Source organism: Symphalangus syndactylus, chromosome 10, assembly GCF_028878055.3.
Source record: "Symphalangus syndactylus isolate Jambi chromosome 10, NHGRI_mSymSyn1-v2.1_pri, whole genome shotgun sequence".
In the NCBI taxonomy this organism is placed as follows: Eukaryota; Metazoa; Chordata; class Mammalia; order Primates; family Hylobatidae; genus Symphalangus; species Symphalangus syndactylus.
The window spans coordinates 51,922,844-51,946,149 of record NC_072432.2 but is presented as its reverse complement, the minus strand read 5'-3'; the positions used below and the strand labels follow the sequence as shown (position 1 = coordinate 51,946,149).

The window sequence follows — 23,306 nt, the reverse complement described above, 5'->3', positions numbered from 1 at the left end:
AATTTCAGGATTTGGCTCTTGGACCACATTTCTGGGCCATTCAACTTGGAAAAGAAGAAGTCACGTTACTCTTGTTTGCAGATGATATGATGTTATGCTTGCAAAAACAAAGACTCCATCAAAAAACTATTCAAATTGATAAATTCAGTAAAGTTGCAAGATATAAAATCAACATACAAAAATCAGTAGCATTTCTATATGACAGCAGTGAACAATCTGAAGAAGAAATCAAAAGTGTAATCCCATTTATAATATCTACAAATAAAATAAAATAAAATAAAATACCTAAGAAGTAACCTAAGCAAACAAGCGAAAGACCTCTACAATAAAAACTATAAAACACTGATGAAAAAAATTGAATAGGAAACAAAAAATGGAAAGATATTACATATTCATGGATTGGAAAAACCAATATTGTTAAAATGTCCATACTACCCAAAGCAATCTACAGATTCAATGCAGTCCCTATCAAAATACAAATGGCATTCTTCACAGATAGAAAACATAATCCTAAAGTTTATATGGAACCACAAAAGACCCAGAACAGCTAAAGCTATCCTAAGCAAAAAGAACAAAATTGGAGGAAATCACATTACCTGACTTCAAATTATACTACAGAACTATAGTAACCAAACAGCATGATACTGTCATAAAAACAGACACATAGATCAATAGAACGGAAGATAGAACCCAGAAACAAATCCACATACCTATAGTGAACTCATTTTCAACAAAGGTGCCAAGAACATACACTGGGGAAAAGACAGTCCCTTCAATAAATGGTGTGGAAAAACTGGATATCCACACGCAGAAGAATAAAACTAGATCCCTATCTCTCACCATATACAAAAATCCAATCAAAATGGATTAAAGGCATAAATATAAGACTTCAAATAATCAATCTTCTTTAAGAAATCATTGGGGAAATTTTCTAGGACAGTGGTCTGGGCAAAAATTTCTTGAGTAATACCTCCCAAACACAAGCAACCAAAGCAAAATTGGACAAATGGGATCATACCAAGCTAAAAACTTCTGCACAGCAAAGAAAACAATCAACAAAGTGAAGAGACAACCTACAGAATGAGAGAAAATATTTGCAAACTACTCATCTGACAAGGAATTAATAACCAGAATATATAAGGAGCTCAAACAACTCTATAGGAAAAAAATCTAATAATCTGATTAAAAACGGGCAAAAGATTTAAATAGACATTTCTCAGAAGAAGATATGCAAATGACAAACAGGCATGAAAAAGTGCTCAACATCACTGATCATCAGAGAAATGCAAATAAAAACTAAAATGGGATACCATCTCACCCCGGTTAAAATAGCTTATATCCAAAAACAGGCAACAACAAATGCTGGTGAAGATGTGGAGAAAAGGGAACCCTTGTACATTCCTGGAAGTGTAAATTAGTGTAATAACTAGGAGAACAGTTCTGTGGTTCCTCAAAAAACTAAAAATAGAGCTACCATGTGATCTGGCAATCCCACTGCTGGGTATATACACAAAAGAAAGGAAATCAGTATATCAAAGATATATATCTGCATTGCTGTGTTTGTTGCAGCACTGTTGACAATAGCCAAGATTTGGAAGCAACCTAAGCGTCCATCAGCAGATGAATGGATAAAGAAAATGTGGTACATTTAAAAATGTTAAGTGAAATAAGCGAGGCACAGAAAGACAAACACTGCATGTTCTCATTTACAAGTGGGAGCTGAACAATGAGAACAGATGGACACAGGGAGGGGAATAATACATACTGGGGCCTGTCAGGGGAGCTGGTTGGGTGGACAGAGAGCATTAGGAAAACTAGCTAATGCATGCTGGGCTTAATACCTAGGTAATGGATTGATAGGTGCAGCAAACATGGTGCACGTTTACCTATGTAACAAACCTGCATATCCTGCACATGTACCCTGGAACTTAAAATTAAAATTAAAATTAATTTAAAAAATCAAAACAATTGAACTCATCGAGATAGAGAGTAGAAGGATGGTTACCAGAGGCTGGAAAGGATAGCAGAGGAGGTGGTGGGTGGGGATGGTTAATGGCTAAAATAAAAAGTTAGAATTAATAAGATCTAGTATTTGGTAGCACAGCAGGGTGACTATAGTAAATAATAATTTAAATGTACATTTTAAAATAACTAAAAGAGTATAATTGAATTGTTTGTAACACAAAGGATAAATACTTGAGGGGGTGGATATTCCACCTGCCATGGTGTGATTATTATGCATTGCATGCCTGCATCAAAACATCTCATGTGCCCCATATACACACCTATTATGTACCCAGAAAAATTAAAAATTAAAAAAAGTTATGCATAGCTCATATTCCAAGAGCTTTTAGAAATCATTGTTTTGAGAATGCTTTTATATAAATGAGGATATATTGATTCAAAATAACATAACTCCTTATAATCTACTATATAGGTATACATTATAATATGGCATATCTCCAGCTCTATTTTAATGTCTCTATTTAACTAATAGATTTAGGTATAATTTTATTGTATTTTCAGAAAACTCATTTCAAATAACAGAATTTTTTAAATCATTAATGTCTTATACATTAAGAGGTTAAGTATTTGATATTCAGTGTTCAAAATTTGTTTGCTTTAAGACTGATTTAAAACTTTAACCAAGATGTTTGAAATCATTGAGACCACAGCCCACAATCAGAAGACATACTTTAGAAAATGACTCCTATTTGTTCTCCAAGAAATTTACAAATATGTCCCCATACAAGAGCTCCATAAAGGACTTCATATCTAAATATCAACGGCTTTGAACGGGATACTGCCACATTACCAAAACCCTAAAGCATTGTTTACAAGGAATTTTGACACCCAAGTTAAAAAATGACACACAAGCAACTTTTCCCAAGAAACTATTTTGAAAAATGTTAAATTGTATTTGGTAATTCAGTTGTAGAAATCTGTTTTAATTTTTCTTAATAGAAACATAACAAAGATGATAAAAAACACTTATTTTAATTTACAGGTGGCAAATATTCATTTTAGTCACCAATTATTCAACCACAATGAACTTCTGGAAAAGCAAAGAGTACTAAGTTAACAAATTGAGTCTATTTTCATCAAATTATCTAAAATCAGCCCAAACTTAAAGACAATTTCATATTCATGCCCAAAGGCCAAACACAAGTTTATAATTCATTGGGAATAAAAGAAGTTCTGTTTTTTAAAATTCCTCCTGATTTTTAAGAAATCTGAAGGAATTCAGTTTTTATAAAGCCAGTTAGTTTCAAAGAGCATTAACATTGATGTGGTAAATTATAGATGTCATTTAATAAAATGTATATTTAGAAGACAAAACAGAAAGACTTTTTAAAATGTGTGTCAAACAGAAGATCAGAAAAAAGTTTTTAGTAAGAATAATCAGAAGTAAAAACAGTGTAACTTTATTTTTAACTAAAGTATTTTAAGTCCTTTCTTCCAACAAAAATTGAGTGCCTAATTCAGTCATTTCCAGGACGTTTTCTTTTAATATGTAGAGAGAATATATGTATGAAACCATATATATATATTCATATATGTATACATGTAAAACCAGATATAAATATTAATCCTCGTGTGTACATTATATTATAGACATTTGATAAAAAATTGTAATGTAGATATTAGAAACAACTCAAATGGCTAATCATAATATGGTATGGATACACTGTATTAGTAATTAGATTTAGTCTAATTACACATTAAAACCCCATTATTATAGGCTCAATTTTATTTTTGAAGTATGTTATTAAAGCAGAGGTTTTACCTTTAGTAGGATGAAGACATAAAACTTTCATAAGTGACTAAGTGTAGAGGGATATTTAACTAACTAAGGGAGTAACTTATTTTTAAGCCTGATGCTAGGACCCATGACACATCCATATACTAATCACTAATCACACACTATTCATATCTATTTAATACTGTAGAACCTCTGGAATCTTTTTGCTTGTTTGTTTGTTTGTTTTTTGTTTAGAGACAGGGTCTCACTCTGTTGCCTACTTAGGCTGCAGTGCAGCAGCACGATCACTGCTCACTGCAGCTTTGACATTGGGGGCTCAAGCTATCCTCTCAGCTAGTTTCTTTGTCGCTGAGACTACAGGTACTTTCACCATGCCCAGCTAAATTTTTTAATTTTTGTTTTTTGTAGAGACAGGGGTCTTGCTCTGTTGCCCAGGTTGGTCTCAAACTCCTGGGCTCAAGTGATCCTTCCACTTCAGCCTCCCAAAGTGTTGGGGGTTACAGGTATGAGCTACCACATCTGGTCTTGATCTTTACTTGTTAGTTATTTGCTGCTTAAGAGAGAATCACTTTTACTTATTCAAGTGATTTCAATGTATTTCTTCAGATATTTTATATAACCATTATTAATGAGGTTTTAATTATTGCACTTGTTAATAACATGCAGAAAATAAGAGAAGGAATTAGAGCTATTATTCCCATAAATGGAGTGAATAAGAAAAATAATTTTAGAAAAACTTGATCAGTTGTAAAACGAAATTCACATCCATGCTCTCTGAATATATGTTAAAACAAACCAATTAGTATTTGTGGAGGAACGTGAATCTGATAAAAATTTCCATGCCAAATGAATATTTCTCATTATATCAAAGTATAAATCTTCAGTCTTAGAACTGAAAGACTTTGTTATTTATTATCTAGCTATGAATATATCTTAATTTTGAAACTTCTACAACTACAAAAACAAGAAAGAAGAGTACTCAATGTTATCAGTTTGGTAGAACTGAATTAAGGCAGACCTTTTGATATCAGGTTGACTCTTTCATATTTGTTACTGTATTATCCACATAAGATCTTACTAGGAAACAAAGTTGCTCTGCCATAATGCCAGCTTGTAAATATTTGACATTGAGTCTCACAGAAACTCTCTTAAGGACAGTGAACAAATACCATAGGCAGTATTGCATTTGAGACAAAAGGGAATTAATTGAGAGTGACACCCATAAATACCACTGGCTGCTAAGAAGGATACGATCAGTGCCAGGAAACAGCACTGCACCTTTTATCATTTCTCCCATGATGCACCCTACTGACCACATGTCAACTGAAAACAAAAATGAAATGAGGATAAACAAGAACACAGGAATAGAACAACAAATAAATGAAAACATTGGGCTACTCATGCCATAGAGCAATAGTCTGACTTTTCACTGACTGGATGAGAAGCCAGTGGCATGATCATTAGTATTTTAAATGGTTTTAAGGGGAGAACATAGGCTGTCAAGGCCCTTTTCTGTCATATAACTGAAATAACAACGCTACCCAATGCTACCTAATTTAGAATAATATTACTTTGCAATTATAACTCAATGATTGATTTAGGTTTTGATTTAAAAGGTCTAATTTGCATTCATCTACTAGAATCCTACTGATTTTTATCATAAATTATTCTAGATACTGTTAATATGCAAATCAGCTTCTTTTTCACTATTGTATACATATTTGAAAAAAGAAAAAAGAAAAGCTGAGCTGCCAGCAACCTCAAAAGAGTTTCTTTTATAAAACACATTTACCCTTATTTATAAATATAAATACAGTTCCAGAAGTGAAAAGCCAGTTCAAGAATGAATGTTTCAGGATATGTTGTCTTAGTTTCATTGACTCTCATCAAAGGAGCATGTTTCTCAGCAGGCAGCCTTGTCTTATTCTTATAAACACAGTTGCCTTATAATGATAAGAAATGCTGGCTTTCAAAATGGGATGGCTCAATGTGAAATAAACAACATGACTAAAGAGCTGATACTTCTTCTGAGACTGTGAATCAAAAGAAACCTGGAATTCAAGGTGAAATTATAATGGCCTCTCTGTTATTGCCAAGTATCATCCAGAACTTAAAACCAGGAAGCCAGGGAAGGGTGCACACAGGGAGGGGCAAAATGGGGAAGGGTGAGGCAAGAAAGTGAAATCTCTCTCTTGAACTATACTTGGTTACTCACTTGTTCTACTTGAAAGTCAGAAAGAGAGGGCATTCTTGTGGGGGGAAAAATAAACAAGAAGAATTAGGGATGCTGGGGGGGAGCAAATAGGGAAAGGCATTAAGATAGCAGCACAATATAATTTTGCTCCACTTACTTTTCAAATTACATCTTGTAATTTGGCAGTGACCTTAAAGAGATCCTCATGAGATTCATTCCAATGTGAAAATCTCACTCGGGTTAAACTCAAAGTTTCCATTGTTTGATTTAACACCTAAACAAAGTGATCACTGCAAAGAAATGGTTACGGCTTTGAAGGTGATAAGCATACCCAAAGAAGCAAATTTGTTTTGCTTCCAGTTTAGGAAAGCAACTGACATGCAGAAATATCAGGGAAAGATAGAGCAAACAGTTGTGCATCCCTTTATTATTAATGTGTTTGTAATTTCAAGTAATATCTGTCTCACAACAGGGTAGTATTGAGAAATCTTTGATTAAGGAAAAAAACTGAAAACGTATTTATTTTTAAATTCCAAGTATTCCTATCATACTGTCCAAAGAGACCAGTTTGACTAAATTGCTATTTATGGTATATCTATATTTTATAGATATTGTGGAAGAGATATACAAAAAATATTGAGACCAAAAATCTGAATATGCAGTGTTTTCTCTTGCCTGTCTCCATTCAAATGTTTAGAAAAAAAATGGTTTCTGCCATTAACCTGTCTGGGACTTAGGAAACATCTATTTCTATTTCTCATTTAGCATAAAATTGTTTTTTACAATATCTCTGGCAGATATGTTCATCTTTTTCTGCTAGAGAACCAACTCTATTACTTTCCAACTACATGACCTTGGCCAGGTTACTTCTCTCTAAACCTCAATTTTATCCTCTAAAATATTGATGATAAGCTGTATTTATTATGTAGAGTTTTATAAAAGACTTGAAAAAGTTATGTCTGATAAAGATCCTTGCACAGCTGCCTGGTACATAGCGAGTCCCCAATAAATATTATTTACGTATCAAATCATCATGTATTAAATAATATATTAAAATTATATTTGGGAATTAAATATCTTTGGAAAAGGTTTATTTATTTTAAATTTACATAATTATATATTTACATCTATAATAAATCTTTCCAATGGAGGAATCTCACCACTCATCAGGCAATCTATTTCATTGTTGAAACCACTTAGAAAGGCATCCTGCATATTGACTCACATTGACTCTATGGAACTTCTCTTCACTGTGTAAACAGGAACTACTGTGTTTCCTCATCCAAATAAGAACCTTACAGTATGTAACTATAATCTGTAATCCCTAACCATTCCTCTCCTAAAACTGGCCAATTTTATCTTTCAGGCTAAAATCCCTTGGTTTTTTGCTTTTGTTTTTTGCTGTTCTTCACATGCCTTTAAACAACAGCAACAACAACAACAGATGGTCTAAATTAAATTCTGGTCTCTATGTTGCTTTTGCACCAGTTGGTTCTATACAGTTGTTAATTTTTTTTTTTTTTTTTTTTTTTTTTTGAGCTGGTGTCTAGCTCTGTCACCAGACTGGATGGCAGTGGCACGATCTTGGCTCACTGCAACCTCTGCCTCCTGGGTTCAAGTGATTCTCCTACATCAGCCTCTCTAGTAGCTGGAATTACAGGCACACGCCACCATGCCCAGCTAATTTTTGTATTTTTAGTAGAGGTGGGGTTTCACCATGTTGGCCAGGATGGTCTCGATCTCCTGATCTTGTGATATGCCCACCTCGGCCTCCCAAAGTGCTGGGATTACAGGCATGAGCCACCATGCCTGGACCAGTTGTTGATTTAATAACTGGTATTAATAACTGGTATATCTCACAGTTCTCTTTTTGGTGTGGGGGATCTGGGAAATATTACAATGTAAAAGAAGAACATTTATTTAAAATATATCTTCATGGGCAGAACTCAAGATAGATTTAATAGATCACAAAGCTTTTGCATAAAAATAATGCAGAGATATAGGCTCTAGATCTGAAATTCTGATGTACATATTGAATTTCATTTTCTTTATTTTAATATATCTTTCTGGGTGATAATATCCTGGAAATCTTTCTAATTCCCATTTTAACTTTACTCACCATTCACTATTCCTAGAGAATATTTACATCTATGCTACCAAAATGCTAAGCCTTGTGCCTAGAAATGATAAGCGCTGTTATCTTGAATTACAAAAATTGAATATATGTACATAAATTTATATAGATTTTTATGTACTCAAGAGAGGATTATGGCTCAAGATAAACTCATTTTTCCAAACTTCATGAATTTGCCATCTCCACTAACAGAAAATGTATAATAAAAGAATTTGATACCAACTCTTATTGAACAGGAAGGTGGTAGTGGTATCTCTATATCTCTATATTAGGATACATAAACATACTAATACAATATGTATTTGAATATATTAGTGATATATATATATTGCTAATCAAGTTAAGAATAGATTATTTTATGAAATTGTCAGGTATTCCAATGAATAGGGACTGTGCATAGACCTTAGAAGTAATTAGCAAATTCAATCACTGTTGAAAACTGCATTTTATGCTTTCTGAGACAATCTGATACAGCATCTGGGTCTCTCTAAGAGTTCTGTACACTAATGCTGCCAAGGTAGAATTCTGCTGGCTTTTAAAATTCTGATTCATCACATTCTTCCATCATCATTCTAGCATTCCCATGGGCAGAAGGCAGATTCACTTGCAATTGTAATACTCAGATGCTGAGTCACTTTCCTTAGAAGAAATGTTGAGTAAATTTTGGTGTTACCAAAATATGATTAATTTTCAGAGTGAGAACCTCTGAAAATCTCATGTCATATTATTTGTCAGAAATTAGCTTATAATGAATTATCTTTCTTCTACTTCTAACCAAGAGATAGAAATGATATAATGTAAGCCCTGGAAGTTAAATCTAAATAAATGAAGAACTATATTGCTACTTCCACACTCCATCTAATAGCTTAAATTATGATCCACGATTAAATAATTTTTGGACTATGTGAGCTTCTATCCTGGAAAATGTTTCCTGTCTAGGGGATTATGTAACTCTTTTATCACAATTTCTGAGACTTCTCCTTAACACACCTAAGTATATTTTCATTTAGTGTAGAATTCGACAAATTGTCTTTCAATGAATGACTCAACACACAATAGCAAGATTTAATATAGTTTTCTAAAATCAGAACATTTCTTTGAAAATTATTTGTTATAATTTTATAAAAATTATGTTATAAAGTTATCAGTTATAAAATTAGAACATTTCTTTTAAAATTAGTTAACTAAATCATAAATTTAGTTATTTAACAAAAGGACCTTGTACTAAACTTCAGTTCAAAGATAGAATTCTAAAAGACCACTGACATACATAAATAAACTAAGAATGTACATATTTTGCACATGTAAATCTAAGTAAGAAAAATAAGCAACAATTTACAGAACTTAATGCTAAATATTGTAATGCCAGGAAACCAGAAAAAGACTTTCTCCTTGAGTCTACCTATTAAACTTGCTTTTATTTCTTTACAACCTCAGAATCTCCAGCTCCCATTCTGGTGAATCCTGTCTCACATTTGCATAAAATAATAACAAAAGAGAAGAGTTAGCAGGCACATTAGTGGTAAAAATGTATTCTTTTAAACAAATTCAAATAAACAATAATTTTATTTTTAAATATTTGTTTATAATTACATGCAATTTGCTTATAGATGTGAAAGAATGTCTACTAAGTTTTCTCATCCTAACTTTATTTAAAGCCATAAATTTTATATTGTTTGAAATAACCCTGTATTGTCTTAATTCTAAGAAACAGAGTTAGACTATGTAGTAAGTTGTTAGTTGCAAAAGTTTATTAGGAATTAAGCACTATTATTTCAAAGAAGCAAGAAGAATTTTAAAATATCTCTGTGCTAGATGGATATAACAATCTGTAACCACAAATTTTTGTTCATTTTACTTTGATCTTTCCTAATGTTCATATTCAAACTTTAAAAGGATATAGCATTCAGTTAACTTGAGGGTGTTTTTCTTATTTCTTCAAATATACTTTTGGAAAACCATTTACCTATTCCTTAATAACTTGGCTCCCTGGCAAGGTTGTATGTATATCTCTTTCATTCTAATTGCAATTTCCTGTTCTTCAGAGGGAAAGGCAAGAGGAGCTATTTTAGCAGTGCAGCTGTTAGCTTTGGATATAATATACTTTAGGTCTAGAATTTTCAAATGCATGCAGTATGCCTGTCTTTAACTTTATATCCAGAGAATATTGGCCGAGAACTTAGATAAAGGAACATCACAGGGTTTGCTCAAAGAAGGTGCTACCATTTGAAGTAGAATGGAAAAAATAAGGTTGAAGAATGTATCTAAAAGAAGCAGGTTTGAAGAAAGGACTCGTGAAAATTAAACTGGGACTATAGGACTCTTTGATAATCAACAAGATGGCATGCCCTGGTTAGGGTTTGGGGTGGTGGAGGCAGTGAATGACTGGATAGTTCTTAGAAAAAACTTCTAAGGAAGCATTGTAAAGCTGCTTTCCTGTAAATTTTATTGAAAGGAACAAAATCTGAGTGAAGCTAAAGTCATTGATTTCTTTTATCTGTTCTTGGGGCTACATAAAAAAAATAATGGACTTGGCCTATTTACTACTCTCTAACTTGAAAGTCAGCATGGGTTTAAGAATGTTTAAAGAATGTTTAGTAATACATTTAAATATGAATGTGCATTATAATGTTCAAATAAACATTATGTAAAAATATATGCTATGAAATGTTTTAATCATAAAACTATAGTGAAAATTAAGTGTATGATAGTGTATGCATAATTAATAAACACTTTACACAAGAAAAATAAGTATTAAGAAGTGATCCTCTGGATAGTAAAGTAATTAGCAAACTAATAAGTGGAAAAGCAAATATGTATTGTTTATTTTGTTCAATTTTGTTTATTTTGTCAACATTCTAATTTAGTAACCAAGACAATTCCCTGTGATATCATCTAGATCATATCAACCACCAAGAAACCCCCAGGATGTTTCTCAAAATGCAAAGATAGTTTGAATGTGGGAAAGTAGTTAAACTTCAGTCATCAGTGACAATTTCATAAGATTCTCTGATTTGTCAAGACATTTTACTATTTTTGCTTAGGGTTCAAGTTTAAAAGTTCTGTGAAGAGAGAAGAAAAATGTTGATTATTATGATAGTATTATCACATCATTTTTCAGCCTCAAAGTAATTTAATATAAATTACTCTGAGTAATTCTAGGTGAAAGACATGAGAACCTCTGATTGTTTTTTGAAATTTCTGGAGAGCCTTGGAAGTAGTCAAGGTATCAATTAGCATATACTTAGCTTTGATATTTCTTCCAATAAATGTTAGAGTAATTTCGATATGCTTAAAATTGTGTAATTCTTCTGCCGATAAATAACTTGAATCAGCCCTCAGCCTTGTGTCTGATAGTCATAGTTTGAGAGGTTATCTGACTGCTCAGTTGTTGGTAGGAAGTCCTGTGCATAAAATGATAACAATTACATTTAAACATTAATAAAACAATTCCACTCAAAATTAACAAAGCACATTGTTTAACTGAGATTTCTATAGGTTTGTTTTTTAAATGTAACCATAACTTTAAACATTAAGTTATAATTTTAATTATAGGTAAAAGGGGCTAAGAAATCCAAATGGAAACATTTTCAAAAAGGAAATATTTTTTCTAACCTATTTTGTTGGAAAATACCTACTCATTTTTTGGTAAAATTTAACTTAAGCAAAAGGCTTTCCATTGTAGATGTCTTTATGCAATTTTTTTTTAACTTTTAGGTCCACATGCAGGGTCATTATCACATATGGCACTAGGCTATCAAAGACTGCTGTACTATGTAATCATCACTTGAGATAAAGAAATACATACATTTATATAATAAATGCAAACCTTTATTATAATCTACATTATCTGTATTAGAGATTATTTAAATGTCTAGGTTCATACATATCAAGGATATAAATGTTATGTATTAATTTTCACACAATTTAATTTCAGTTCCAAAAATTTTTCTAAAACAAACTAGGATAAAAAAGGTGGGGGGGTGGGGGGGGCGCTTCCAAGAGAAAAATTTTTAAAAGAAAATAAAATTATCAATATGGTGCTTTGCTTTTGGTTTTTTGTTTTTCTGAAGGGTTAGATTGAGTTTAAAACTTTTTGCTTTTTTTCTCTTTTATTGGCTTTTAAATTTAATACTGTCAAAACAGAAGAAAAGCAATCCTTATAAACGCCTGAAGAGCTAAATAAGATCTCAGAGAACAACCTCGCTACGTGAAATCAAGTGACATGTAACAAAATGTTACATGGAAATGAGAAATCCTGTGGCTTTTTGCTTTCCACTGACAAGGGCATTAGAGAGATGTGGCTGTGCAACTTCACTCTGAGTATTGATTGAGAGGTTCTTTTTTGTCTAAAATGTATTATATACCAAAGACAAAAGCATAAAGAAAATAATTCCTACTTTTGAATAAAGTCAGCACATTTAAATATGAATGTGCACTATAATATTGTTCAAATAAACTATATTAGGTATATAATTAATCCCCAAACTACAGATAAGTGAAATAAATTTTCCTAAGTAGCCATATGAAATCTAATGGTGAAAATGATACTTCACACTATAGATAGGAAAGGAACATGGAGCAAACAGAGATTCAAGATCTTAAGATTCGTTATAAATAAATGGTTGCCATGTAGTTTTCTTATCTTCTAGACCAGCACTGTCCAATAGAAAAATGACAGTCACAAATGCCAATCATATATGTAGTTTTAAGTTTAATGTCCACATTCAAAAGAATAAAAAACAGGTATATATATTTAACCCAATATATTCATAATGCTATCGCCTTAACACAATCTATATAAGATTATTAATAATATATTTTACATGCTTTTAAAAATATCTTCAAAATCTGATATGCATTTTACACATAAAACACATTTCAATTTAGACTAGCTATAATTTCAAGTGCTGAATAACCACGTGGCTAGTCGCTACCTACTAGACAGTGCAGTTCTAGACTATGTCATCACTCTTACATTACTAGTGGAATTTAGAGACTATCTCATTAATATCCAGCAGAATGAATAAACACCTACCTAAATACAAGCTTATTATGGTACCCACTTCTTGTTGAGTCAGTTTTTTTTGTTTTTGTTTTTTACTATTGGACTTTTTAACACCTAAATAAAAATCATAACCTTTCTTACATAAGAAAAGGATTCCTTAATAAAACTTTCTTATCAATCAAATAGAACGGTTAATAGAGTTATGGGTCACATGGTTATTGCCAATTTCCAAAACATCCATATGTAATAAATATACTAAATTCAACCCTGTATTATAATTGTTAAAGTTGTCAACTGTGGTTGTACTTAGATTTGCACTAGTATTTGTATTTGTAGTAAGGTATTTTTGTGTTTTTAAAAGTATTTTCCACTATTATATGTAAACTGTATTGTCTATATATTACAAACACAAATCTGTACCTTTACTAGAGAGTGAATTTTTGGCCATTTAAGAAATGTATCAGTTCATTTGATAATTCCAAATCATAGATAGCCCTACAGGAAATTTCTGATGGACTCTATTGCAGGACTCAGTAGTAGAACTTAAAATTGCTTTATGAAATTATAAATTTGGTTGGGAAAACAAGTATGTATGTCTATGTCACATCTCCAAGTCAGGTGAGAGAAGTCTACATTAAACTCACCTGACCACTAGCAACTTGAACAATAATTACAATTTTTAAATGCAGAAGTTCATGTTTTGAGGAGGATATGCTATATTGACCTGTTAAAGACTTGATTTAATGTCAAGAGTAATTTAAATCAACGAAGCCATAGACAGAAGCTTAGAATGTCAGCAAGGAGAGCAATTATTATGCCTAAATGTTGTAGAAGCACAAAATAGTTTTAGAAAGGAGATGGAAAATGACTTGCAAATAGTGACTTATTTTGCTAGTTATAAAGGTAAATATATTTTAATCATTTGGGATCTGGTGGCCTCTATTATTAAAGAAAAATAGCATTTCTATTTTTAGTTGCAGGCAAGAAAGTAATTTTAGAAGAAAAAAGCCCATTGAAATTTAATTAAAAGAAATCATTGTGGTAGGTAGTCTTCAGTACTGGTCAGATTATAGAAATTATCACTTTTTTATTACAATAACACCACTTACCCAACTTTTTGCTTCTATCTTTACTCTCCTGGTAAAATCATTATGTGTTTAAAAGGGAGAGAGAACAAAACAGGTAAAGCTGTAGCAAAAGGTACAAGGATACAGTCCCTTCCTGGAAAGAGGATTTTGTGGCGAACCATTTCTCCCATAATGCATCCCACAGACCATATATCCACTAGAACAGGAGAGAGAGGGTAGTGAAGAAAAGGGAGGAAAGTAAAGTTAACTAAGATAATTGACTTCTGAAGGAGGAGGAAAAAGAACAGTTTGATTAAAAGTACAATTTTCACCTCCCACCAAAAGTTGGCCAAAAGGTGAATTCAAACCAGCACTGTGCTATTACATAAACAGTATCTAGTATAAGAACTCAAATTAATGTTTAAAAAACCATTACTTTGTGGGTGCCTTACATTGCCTCTCAGTAGTGCCACAAAGTGGTGACATTGGTGACTGAGAAAAGCAATAGCTAAACCAAAAGTATCTCCATGGCAGGTGACAGCTAAAAGCCACCAAAGGGTTTTCTGTGTCATTTTCTGGATGCAGAGAAAACAATATTAACTTGTAGAGGTGGCTATTTTCATTTTCTATTCTATTCAGTTACAGAGAATAGGGCAACAAGAGACCACCTTTTTTTCAGGGGGCCAGGGGGCGGGGGCAAAACAAGATAAATTCAACCAAATCCAATAAACCAGGAAATGACTGGAACCATGGTTTAGAGGCAAAAGAATTGGAATTCCTGGTATTTGGGACTTAGCTTTTCCTTCAGAAGTTTATTCTTGTAAATAAACATCAGTTTTAGTTTCCATTTGAAATATTTCAAGAAAAAAGACATATGATGAATTAGCACATGTATAAAGGAGTCATCTGGAAGGAAAGTGAAAAAAGTATTAAAGGTGTTAAAAATTGTTATGTACATATATTTATTTCCAAATTGCCAAACTTGTTAGGAAAACATGCTTTGCCTTCTCTTACCAATCTTTACCCCCTTTCCAACTTGCTTTTTATTAGGGACAAAGGGAACCTTTGGGCAGAATCATTTGGCCGAATTGTTCCCTGGGGAAGGAAGGCGGGGCTAGGTGCAGGGGACAGCAGGGCATGCCTGATGTGGGAGCAAGCAGGTTTTTCTGCATGGTAACCTTCCTCCCATGGTGGGAGGGCAGCACCAGGGTGCTAGGCAGGCCTCCTCCATGGACTTAGAGAAGTCAAAAACCTAAAGCAGCAACTTGCAATTCCTTCTAGTTAGGGAAGGGAAAGGGATTTTAATACCAGCTATTTGCAGTGCCAAGATCTGAAAGCCCAAATAGGCAAATTCAGACTGCCGCACCCCCCAGTCTCCTGTACATTCTTGATTCTTGACTTTGTTTCTCCTTTGACTTTTTAAAAATAACTTGTGAAGAAAGTATAAAAATGTCTTCTTTTCTGAATAAATTAGATGTGGTATTGCCTTGCAAGGAAGGCTAGATTCATCTCTTTTGAGTCAAAAGGTACCAGAACTCCGATATTGCCCACCAGCGTGAACCTGACCTTTGTAAGAGGTGACTTTTTAACTTCCTCTGTATAAATGGATAAATGCATACATACATTATCTGTCTTCTAATCTAAGAGTATACAAAGAAGTTTCTGTAAACTTCAGTGGCCAGGGAATTTTCACGAAAGTACCCTGTAGCACCTGTACATAAAAATACACTGATTATTTTTATAAAACTTATTAATATAGACTGCTAAAAACTAAATAGAATAGAATAGAATATAAAAATAAATATTAAAGATACATTGAATACATATACAATCCTAATTTAAAACTATTTTAATTCCTAATTATATTGAATATGTTTTCAATATGGTGCATTACTTGTAAGATATAGTCTCATCAAAATAATACATTGCGATGCTTTCTAACAGATATTTAATAAATCCTTAATCAACTACACTCAATTGTAATACATTTTTAAGAATCCTTCCATAGCCTTCATTTTAAAGTGTTCGTGAATATTAAGTTTTCTTTATGAAAGCAGTAGTGTCAAATTTGACATTTTCCTTTTTTACGATTTTTGGAATACATAAGGATTTATTAGGCAATTGCTACTCTAAATATTTCTTAAAGAGCAGCTTAAATTATTACAGAAATTCTTATTCAGTTTAAATAATTTGGATTATTTCAAAGTTGTCTGTGAAGATTTTCACTCCAAGGATTTGTGTCACTTTTTTGCTTGTCTTTTTCTAGAACTACAGCCATCAGTCTGAGATACGACATAAAAGCCACATGGCTAAATGTGGTAGATTCCTTCCTGTTTTCACACTCACGCTCAGCTGAGCTGCAACCCAAATAGCAATTTTTCTCAATATCTAGGCACGTGTGCTAATCAGCATCCACTTGACTGTTTAATCAGACTCCATTTACAATTCTTTTTTACTATTAACATTTAGTGCTCTTCTAGCAAAACAGACTTCTCAATAACATCCTTCACATTTTTAATGAGTGTTTCTTACCAGTAGTATTAAAAAAAACCCTGAATATGCTATCTGGCAGCCCTACTTTATGAACGCATGTACATGAAAGAGAACATTCCCCTTGGCTATCTACAATGTGCACCCGTTTTATTCATGGTTTTGACGCTGCTCTCCCGAAGCATCCCTACCGTTCTCCTTGTAGCCCATCCCCAGGATGACCTCAGGGGCTCTGTAATAACGTGTCACCACATATGGAGTCATCATGAAGCTTGTGCCTGCTGTCCTGGCCAGTCCAAAGTCCAGGATTTTCAATGTGCAATCAGACTTGACTACAATGTTACTTGGTTTTAAATCCTAACAATAAGGATAAGGGAAAAAATTAAAAGCCAGTATCAAGTGAAACGTTATTTCCATTGACTCAATCAACATAGCCATTTTGCAGTAGCACTGATGAGGTCCCCCTTGCCTACAGAGCCCTAAATAAAGCAAATGATTACTACTACAAATAAGTTAACTATTAGTTTTTGGAAAGTGTTTTAATCCCAGAAAAGAACTGTATTATCATTTTCACAATTTACACTAATCTTGGGAAGAGGTTTTAGAAAAAAAAAATATCATTTATTGTCTTCTGTTAGGTTTCTCCTTAAGACAACATAAATCTTTCAACATATATATCATTTCTAGGCCTGACCGAAGAACAGATCAGGGAAGCTGTCTTTATGCTGCCAGAAACAAACTATGGAAATGGATTGTCTTATTTCAGTTGCACATATGACTTCTGCCAATCAAGGAGCTGAAAGCATGAGGCTTCTAAGAAGCTGCATCTCAATGAGCCAAAACATAACATTTAACAAACTCAACTACAATATAACTAGAATTTCCTTCTACAATTAGTGAACTAGGTGCTAATTCTAGTACCAAAGAAATGAGGAAGTATATTATATTTGACCAATGCCCCCCGTATAAAGAAAATAATCTACAGTTACTCTTCTTCTTAAAGCATTTGAATTGTAGTCCTAGAGAAGATGTTCTTACCCTGTGAATAATTCCAGCAGAATGGAGGTGCTTAATGCCACACAACATTTGGTACAGCAGGTAAGACATTCGCTCGTGGTCTAGTTCCATCTGAATCACTTGACATAAGTTGGCATCCATCAGTTCCATTACTAAGTAACTAGAAGGGTAAATACACAATGTTAGTTCCAGATCACAAGATCTATGAAGTCCTTTGATTTAGTCAGAATTCTCTCCTAACTCTGTAAGTCTTCTGAACTTCTTAGCTCTGCCTTTGACTTATTCAAGACTTTGAGAATTTCCAGGTATTGCATGTGTGTTAGCTATATGAACCCTACCACAAGGTTGCTAGTAGAAAAAGCATTTATCAGTGTCTGGTTCATGTCCATAGATTTTTTTACCTTAATTTTGCTTTCACTTTCCCCTGTATTCCCTCAACTCTTTTGTGAGTATTATAATTTCAAATAAGAAAAAAATTAAGGACAGCTTCTTCCATTAAATTCAATGTATCTGTATTAAAGACAAGGTGCTAGGGAATTACTTCCTCTCCTCCATCTGTTGTCACTACTGGGTAGACTTTGCACAAAATCAATGACACCACAAAGATTGAAAGAATAAAGATAATTTTCACGTCCCTTTTATTACTATTTCTTTTTGTTTGTTTTGAGATGGAGTCTCACTCCGTCACCTAGGCTGGAATGCAGTGGTGCGATCTCGGCTCACTGCAACCTCTGTCTCCCGGGTTCAAGCAATTCTCCTGCCTCAGCCTCCTGAATAGCTGGGAGTACAGGTGCATGCCACCACACCTGGCTAATTTTTGTATTTTTAGTAGAGGTGGGGTTTCACCATGTTGGCCAGGATGGTCTTGATCTCCTGACCTTGTGATCCACCTGCTTCGGCCTCCCAAAGTGCTGGGATTACAGGTGTGAGCCACCATGCCTGGCCTTATTACTATTTCTTCAGGTAAATTAACTCATTGTAGAAAGTTCGTGGAATCTATTAATAATCATAAATAAATAAGCCTTCCCTGAGTGACCAAGAGCATGGAACAACAAAGTATATAAAGCCACAAGGCCAAAAGGAGGCAGAATGTCTTTCCAGGAAGTAACCCCACAAACAGAATCTTCTTTACCTATCACTGGACCCCTTTCATTAGACCCCACCTCTTACCTCTCTTTGAGCAGTACAAGGGATTTCAACTCTGTGTGTGTGTGTGTGTGTGTGTGTGTGTGTGTGTGTGTGTGTGTGATATTCCCTTCGGCTATCTGAGTGCTGTGCTCTCCCTTCCTTCATGAGTTTTGTTACTTACACATCTTGGAACTCCTCCAGCGTTTTCTGGGGTGTGAAGACATTTAATAAACTAATAATCTGAAAGAGAGTGGAAGGAACAGAGGAAAAGAGAGAAAGAAAAAAGAGAGAGAATGTATTATTTTTAAATTTTATTTCAACTCAAAGTCACTCACTAGTGCTATGGTAGAAATGGAGAAGTTGGAAAAATGTCTTGAGCTGTCTCAGAGGACACAGAAAAGTATACTCAGAAAGAACAGATGATCTGTCTTCAGGTTAATAATGCAGCTAAAAAGCTCAATTCTTGGGCAGAAGAAAGAGTCAGAGAGATGCGTAATTGTTACACTGCTTTCAAGTGTGATTCCTCGCGGGAGAATATGGGCCTTTGGGGGATTAAGCAAAAAAGGAAGAAATGCCGTGTGAGAAGAGAGGTGGCAGTAAAACACTCAGCGAGACTTAGCAAGGGGATACTTCTCCAGATGAATCAAAGTCGTGTTCTACTTCACGATTTTTTTGTGTTGTTACTTTATATATTTTTTTTACTTCTACCTCACACTCAAATATTAAACTAATGCTCCAATAATATGTGTGGGGAAAGGTGCATTCTACATGATATCAATGATGAATTTAATAGAAAATTATTTAAAAGTTATCTAAATTCAGAAGCTTTTTGTTTCCTGCTTTATTTTATATATTAGCTAGTAAAAAAATCTACCTTCTAGCATAAGCAAGTTTTGTAAAAACCCCTTGTCACATTTCCGAGTAGAGTATATACAACAATAGCTCAAAATGTTCTTCCAGCTAAATATTTGGTACTAACGTGCCAGTAGGAAATGAATATAAAAATATATAGATAAAAATCTTATACTCACGAGATAGTTGCAACTATTTTATAAAAATTAGATAAGTACAAGGTCAAGATTTAAGCTTCAAAGTATCAATCAATGAATTTCAGTAAACTTTATAAATGATATAAAGACATATGGAGTGATAAACATAAAACAAAATTAGTTTAAACACCTGAGAAATCGACTCAATTCTATAGAATGTTTTATGTCTCACATAGTTTTAATTGATTAAGAAATTATTGACAAAAAATAATCACAGTACCATCCAATGTTTTCTAGTATACATATATATGGCAATGGTTGTAATATAGTTTTAAAAATACAAGATCATCTCTTCTAAAGCAACCTTGCAGTGTGGAATATTCATATAGAAATAAAATTGTTCTAAAATTATCTTTATAACTTGTGATTAAAATGTCATGTTATTCTGTGTACTCAGTGCTAGTGAGTGTTGTGAAAAATGCCTATGACGTACACCTTTCATTGGCACATCTACAGTGGGTCTGTTTCTCTAGGACTTTATCAATCTCATAAAGTAACGTATTTCATTTTGCTATTTGTTCAAACAAAAATATTAGAGACTGTGTATAGACCACACATTACATCCACACAAACATTCACATGAACACTACTTAAAAATGGAAAAATGCTAACCCAGATCACCTAGTGAACAAATAATCTAGATAATCTAAAAAATTTAGAAAATAGCATTACAATTTTAAATAAATCAAGATTTATTGTTTTAAAAGGTAATTTATCAAGATCTATTCCCTACTGTATGTTTTTATTTTCCCTTTTCCTATGACCTTGTTTTATCACTTTTTACTCTTTGAAATCACAATTTCTCCTCTATCCTTCCTTTGCTCTCTTATAAATTCTAATTCCTACCAATAGTCAATTTAAAAAATGCATCTGTAGAAGGAGATTATCGCAGCTATAAAATTTCCATTTTAATCCAATAGTTTCCACACAGGAATCTCAGTTCTTTTATTCCAGCATCTTAAGACACACAGATGTGAATCCATGTTTGTCAGGCCCCACTAGTTCCTAGAATTGAATATTTATTTTCTTTTTTTAAATAACAATTTTAATCTAATTTTCAGTTGATAACAAATACAGAAAACAGGGGACCAAACTAACACCATAAAGAAGTATTTTCTAAACAGATTTTCTTCGCTATTATTAAAGATTTAATGGGATTACTTTACTCTTCCTTTGCTTTCCACAGTATTAACACAGCTCTACGTTCTTATTAATGTGAAATTTACATTTGGTTGTAAGTGAATTTCCTCTTCATAAAAAGTTCCAGAAATGTGTTTCTGTAGACTTCTGCATACATACATACACACATAAAAGGAAGGTAGCAGGTGGGATGCTATTTATAAATTATCACTGCAATCTGGAACTCTTTTTCAGGCTTCATAAATATGAGTCTCCAACATTTCAGTCAAGAATGGGAAGTATTATTCTCTCAAACTGACCAAGTAAGTGAGCATTTCTCCACATTGTATTGCATAACAGGGTCTGGAATGAGGATGAGGGAAACATAAATACATTTATGGAAAACTTTCCATACAATTGATTCATTGCTTGTATCCATCCATTTTTCATTGCCCATGTTATGCTCTATCCTCCTTGGTATAACAGAATATATTGCATTGATCATGTGGCTAATCTTGCGCTCACCTTTATGTAACATACTGAAAAAACAAATTAGTATATAACTCTTCAGAGGAACCATCCTTTCTATCATTTCTATATTGCTTTCTAGAAGTCTCATGTTTGTTGCATGGCCATATTAGATATGGGTGTGCAGTTCATAAAATTTCAATTTCTTGGTGAGGCCTTTGCTGCTTGGCCTGTTTAAAAGGGTAAACCTATCCCACCATACACTGACCAGCATTTTTAAATCTTCCTCCTTTGCTTTGCCTTACTTAATAGCACTTATTATCACCTGAAATTCTACGCATTGACCTGTCTTACTGTGGCTCGCCTTGCTCTTGCCAATAGAGCATGAGCTCCACATGGGCAGGGATTTTTCTGTTTTCTTCACCATCTAGATCTGTGCCTGGCACATTTTATTCATTCAACACATACATGTCAAATGACTGAATTAAAAAATCATCAGGGTACAGTAACAGAGGAAAAGAGAAATACTGTCATGGGGCCCAAATCTGCATATTTGCATTTCAAATATCTTTCAACTTAATACTAATACATTTGTGTCTTCTCAGTGCCACTGGTAGATGGCGAGCATTAGGACAAGATCCCTGGTTTATAAAACCGCACTGGTAATGTGCTCTGTGTAATTTTCATACATAAGAACTTTGTAGAGAGTTATTATAGCCATTATACTTTAGAATAATTTTACCTGTAATGAAGTTATTTTTTGATTTTTAAGAAAATAAAATTTTATTTATAATTTATAATTTATTATTATGTATTTATATCTAAAATGTATTCGATGTATTTATTATAATTTATTTATTAATAAAATTTATCATTAAAATAATGAATTATCTCCTATTTATCTTTACTAAGAAGAAGTGGAGCACAGAAAGAATTCTAGAGGTCTTGGCCTGTGATTGAAGGAGCTTAGATTCTGAAGTGAAGAAAGTCCTTTAATGGTCTACCCAGCTGAGTTCCGATGAGAAAAAGCTCTTGATCCCATTCTCAAGTGCTTTGCAAATATGTACTCACATACTTGCCCACCCCTGTAAAATATAAGATGCCAACACACAGCGAATTCACTGAACAATTAGAGGCCACCTCCAGACTACAGCTGAAATAAAAAGGAGATAACATGAATAAAACTCAACTGTTAGCAATTAAATCTAAATTATAAATCTAAATTAAATCTAAATTATAACGAAATGTAGCATGGTGTTTTGTAGGTTTTTTTTTTCTGGCTTTTGGCTTTGCTTGTCTTGTTTCTTTTTTGAAGCTCTCAATTTGAAACAAGATAACCAAATACGGTAAATTTTCTAACTAGGGAAATATTTATAAAATTTATCACTTCCACATCATATGGTTTTTAGGTGATTTTTAAGCAGAAAGCTACCATGAGGACAATGAAATCGAATGTAGCATATTGGCAGGATAAACAATCTTGAGAGGCAGGAATTGCAAAGTAAAGAAAGCCTTTCTTACTCAAGTACAGACACATTTTCTTTTTCCAATCTCACAAACTCCCATTGCCAGAAGTTTAAAAATAACAAAACTCACGTTTTTATGGTTCACACACTTCATGAGGACCAGCTCCCGGTACGCTCTCTTGGCATGTGTTTGGTTCTGAAAGGGTCTGCTGAGCTTCTTAATGGCCACATTTCTGTCAAGGACAGCATCATACGCGGCACTGTAGAGATCCAACAGCAACTCAGAATTAAGAACAAAAGATTCCTTAGAACTCTTGCCTGCTTGACTAAGGATACTGGTAAAGAAAATGCTATTTTGGAATCTTAGATACTGTCTACTCTGGTCACATGCCAATCAGGCTAT

At 33.3% G+C, this 23,306-nt stretch overlaps 1 protein-coding gene across 9 annotated transcripts in view; it reads right to left on the bottom strand.

The window, feature by feature from the left end:
• Positions 1-23,306, bottom strand: part of MAPK10 (mitogen-activated protein kinase 10) — a 327,807-nt gene that overhangs the window by 65,985 nt on the left and 238,516 nt on the right. For 6 of the 9 annotated variants that reach the window (XM_055297095.2, XM_055297099.2, XM_055297098.2 and 3 more), the window contains 5 exons: positions 23,034-23,163; positions 18,983-19,041; positions 17,695-17,833; positions 16,848-17,013; positions 14,312-14,383 (listed from right to left, as the gene is read on the bottom strand). In XM_055297095.2, coding sequence (XP_055153070.1) covers positions 14,312-14,383; positions 16,848-17,013; positions 17,695-17,833; positions 18,983-19,041; positions 23,034-23,163 — 566 coding nt within the window. Of the gene's footprint in view, positions 1-5,014; positions 5,087-7,459; positions 11,496-14,208; positions 14,237-14,311; positions 14,384-16,847; positions 17,014-17,694; positions 17,834-18,982; positions 19,042-23,033; positions 23,164-23,306 lie in introns of those variants that run through there. The other 3 variants (XM_055297101.2, XM_055297097.2, XM_055297100.2) reach the window with 3 other exon arrangements.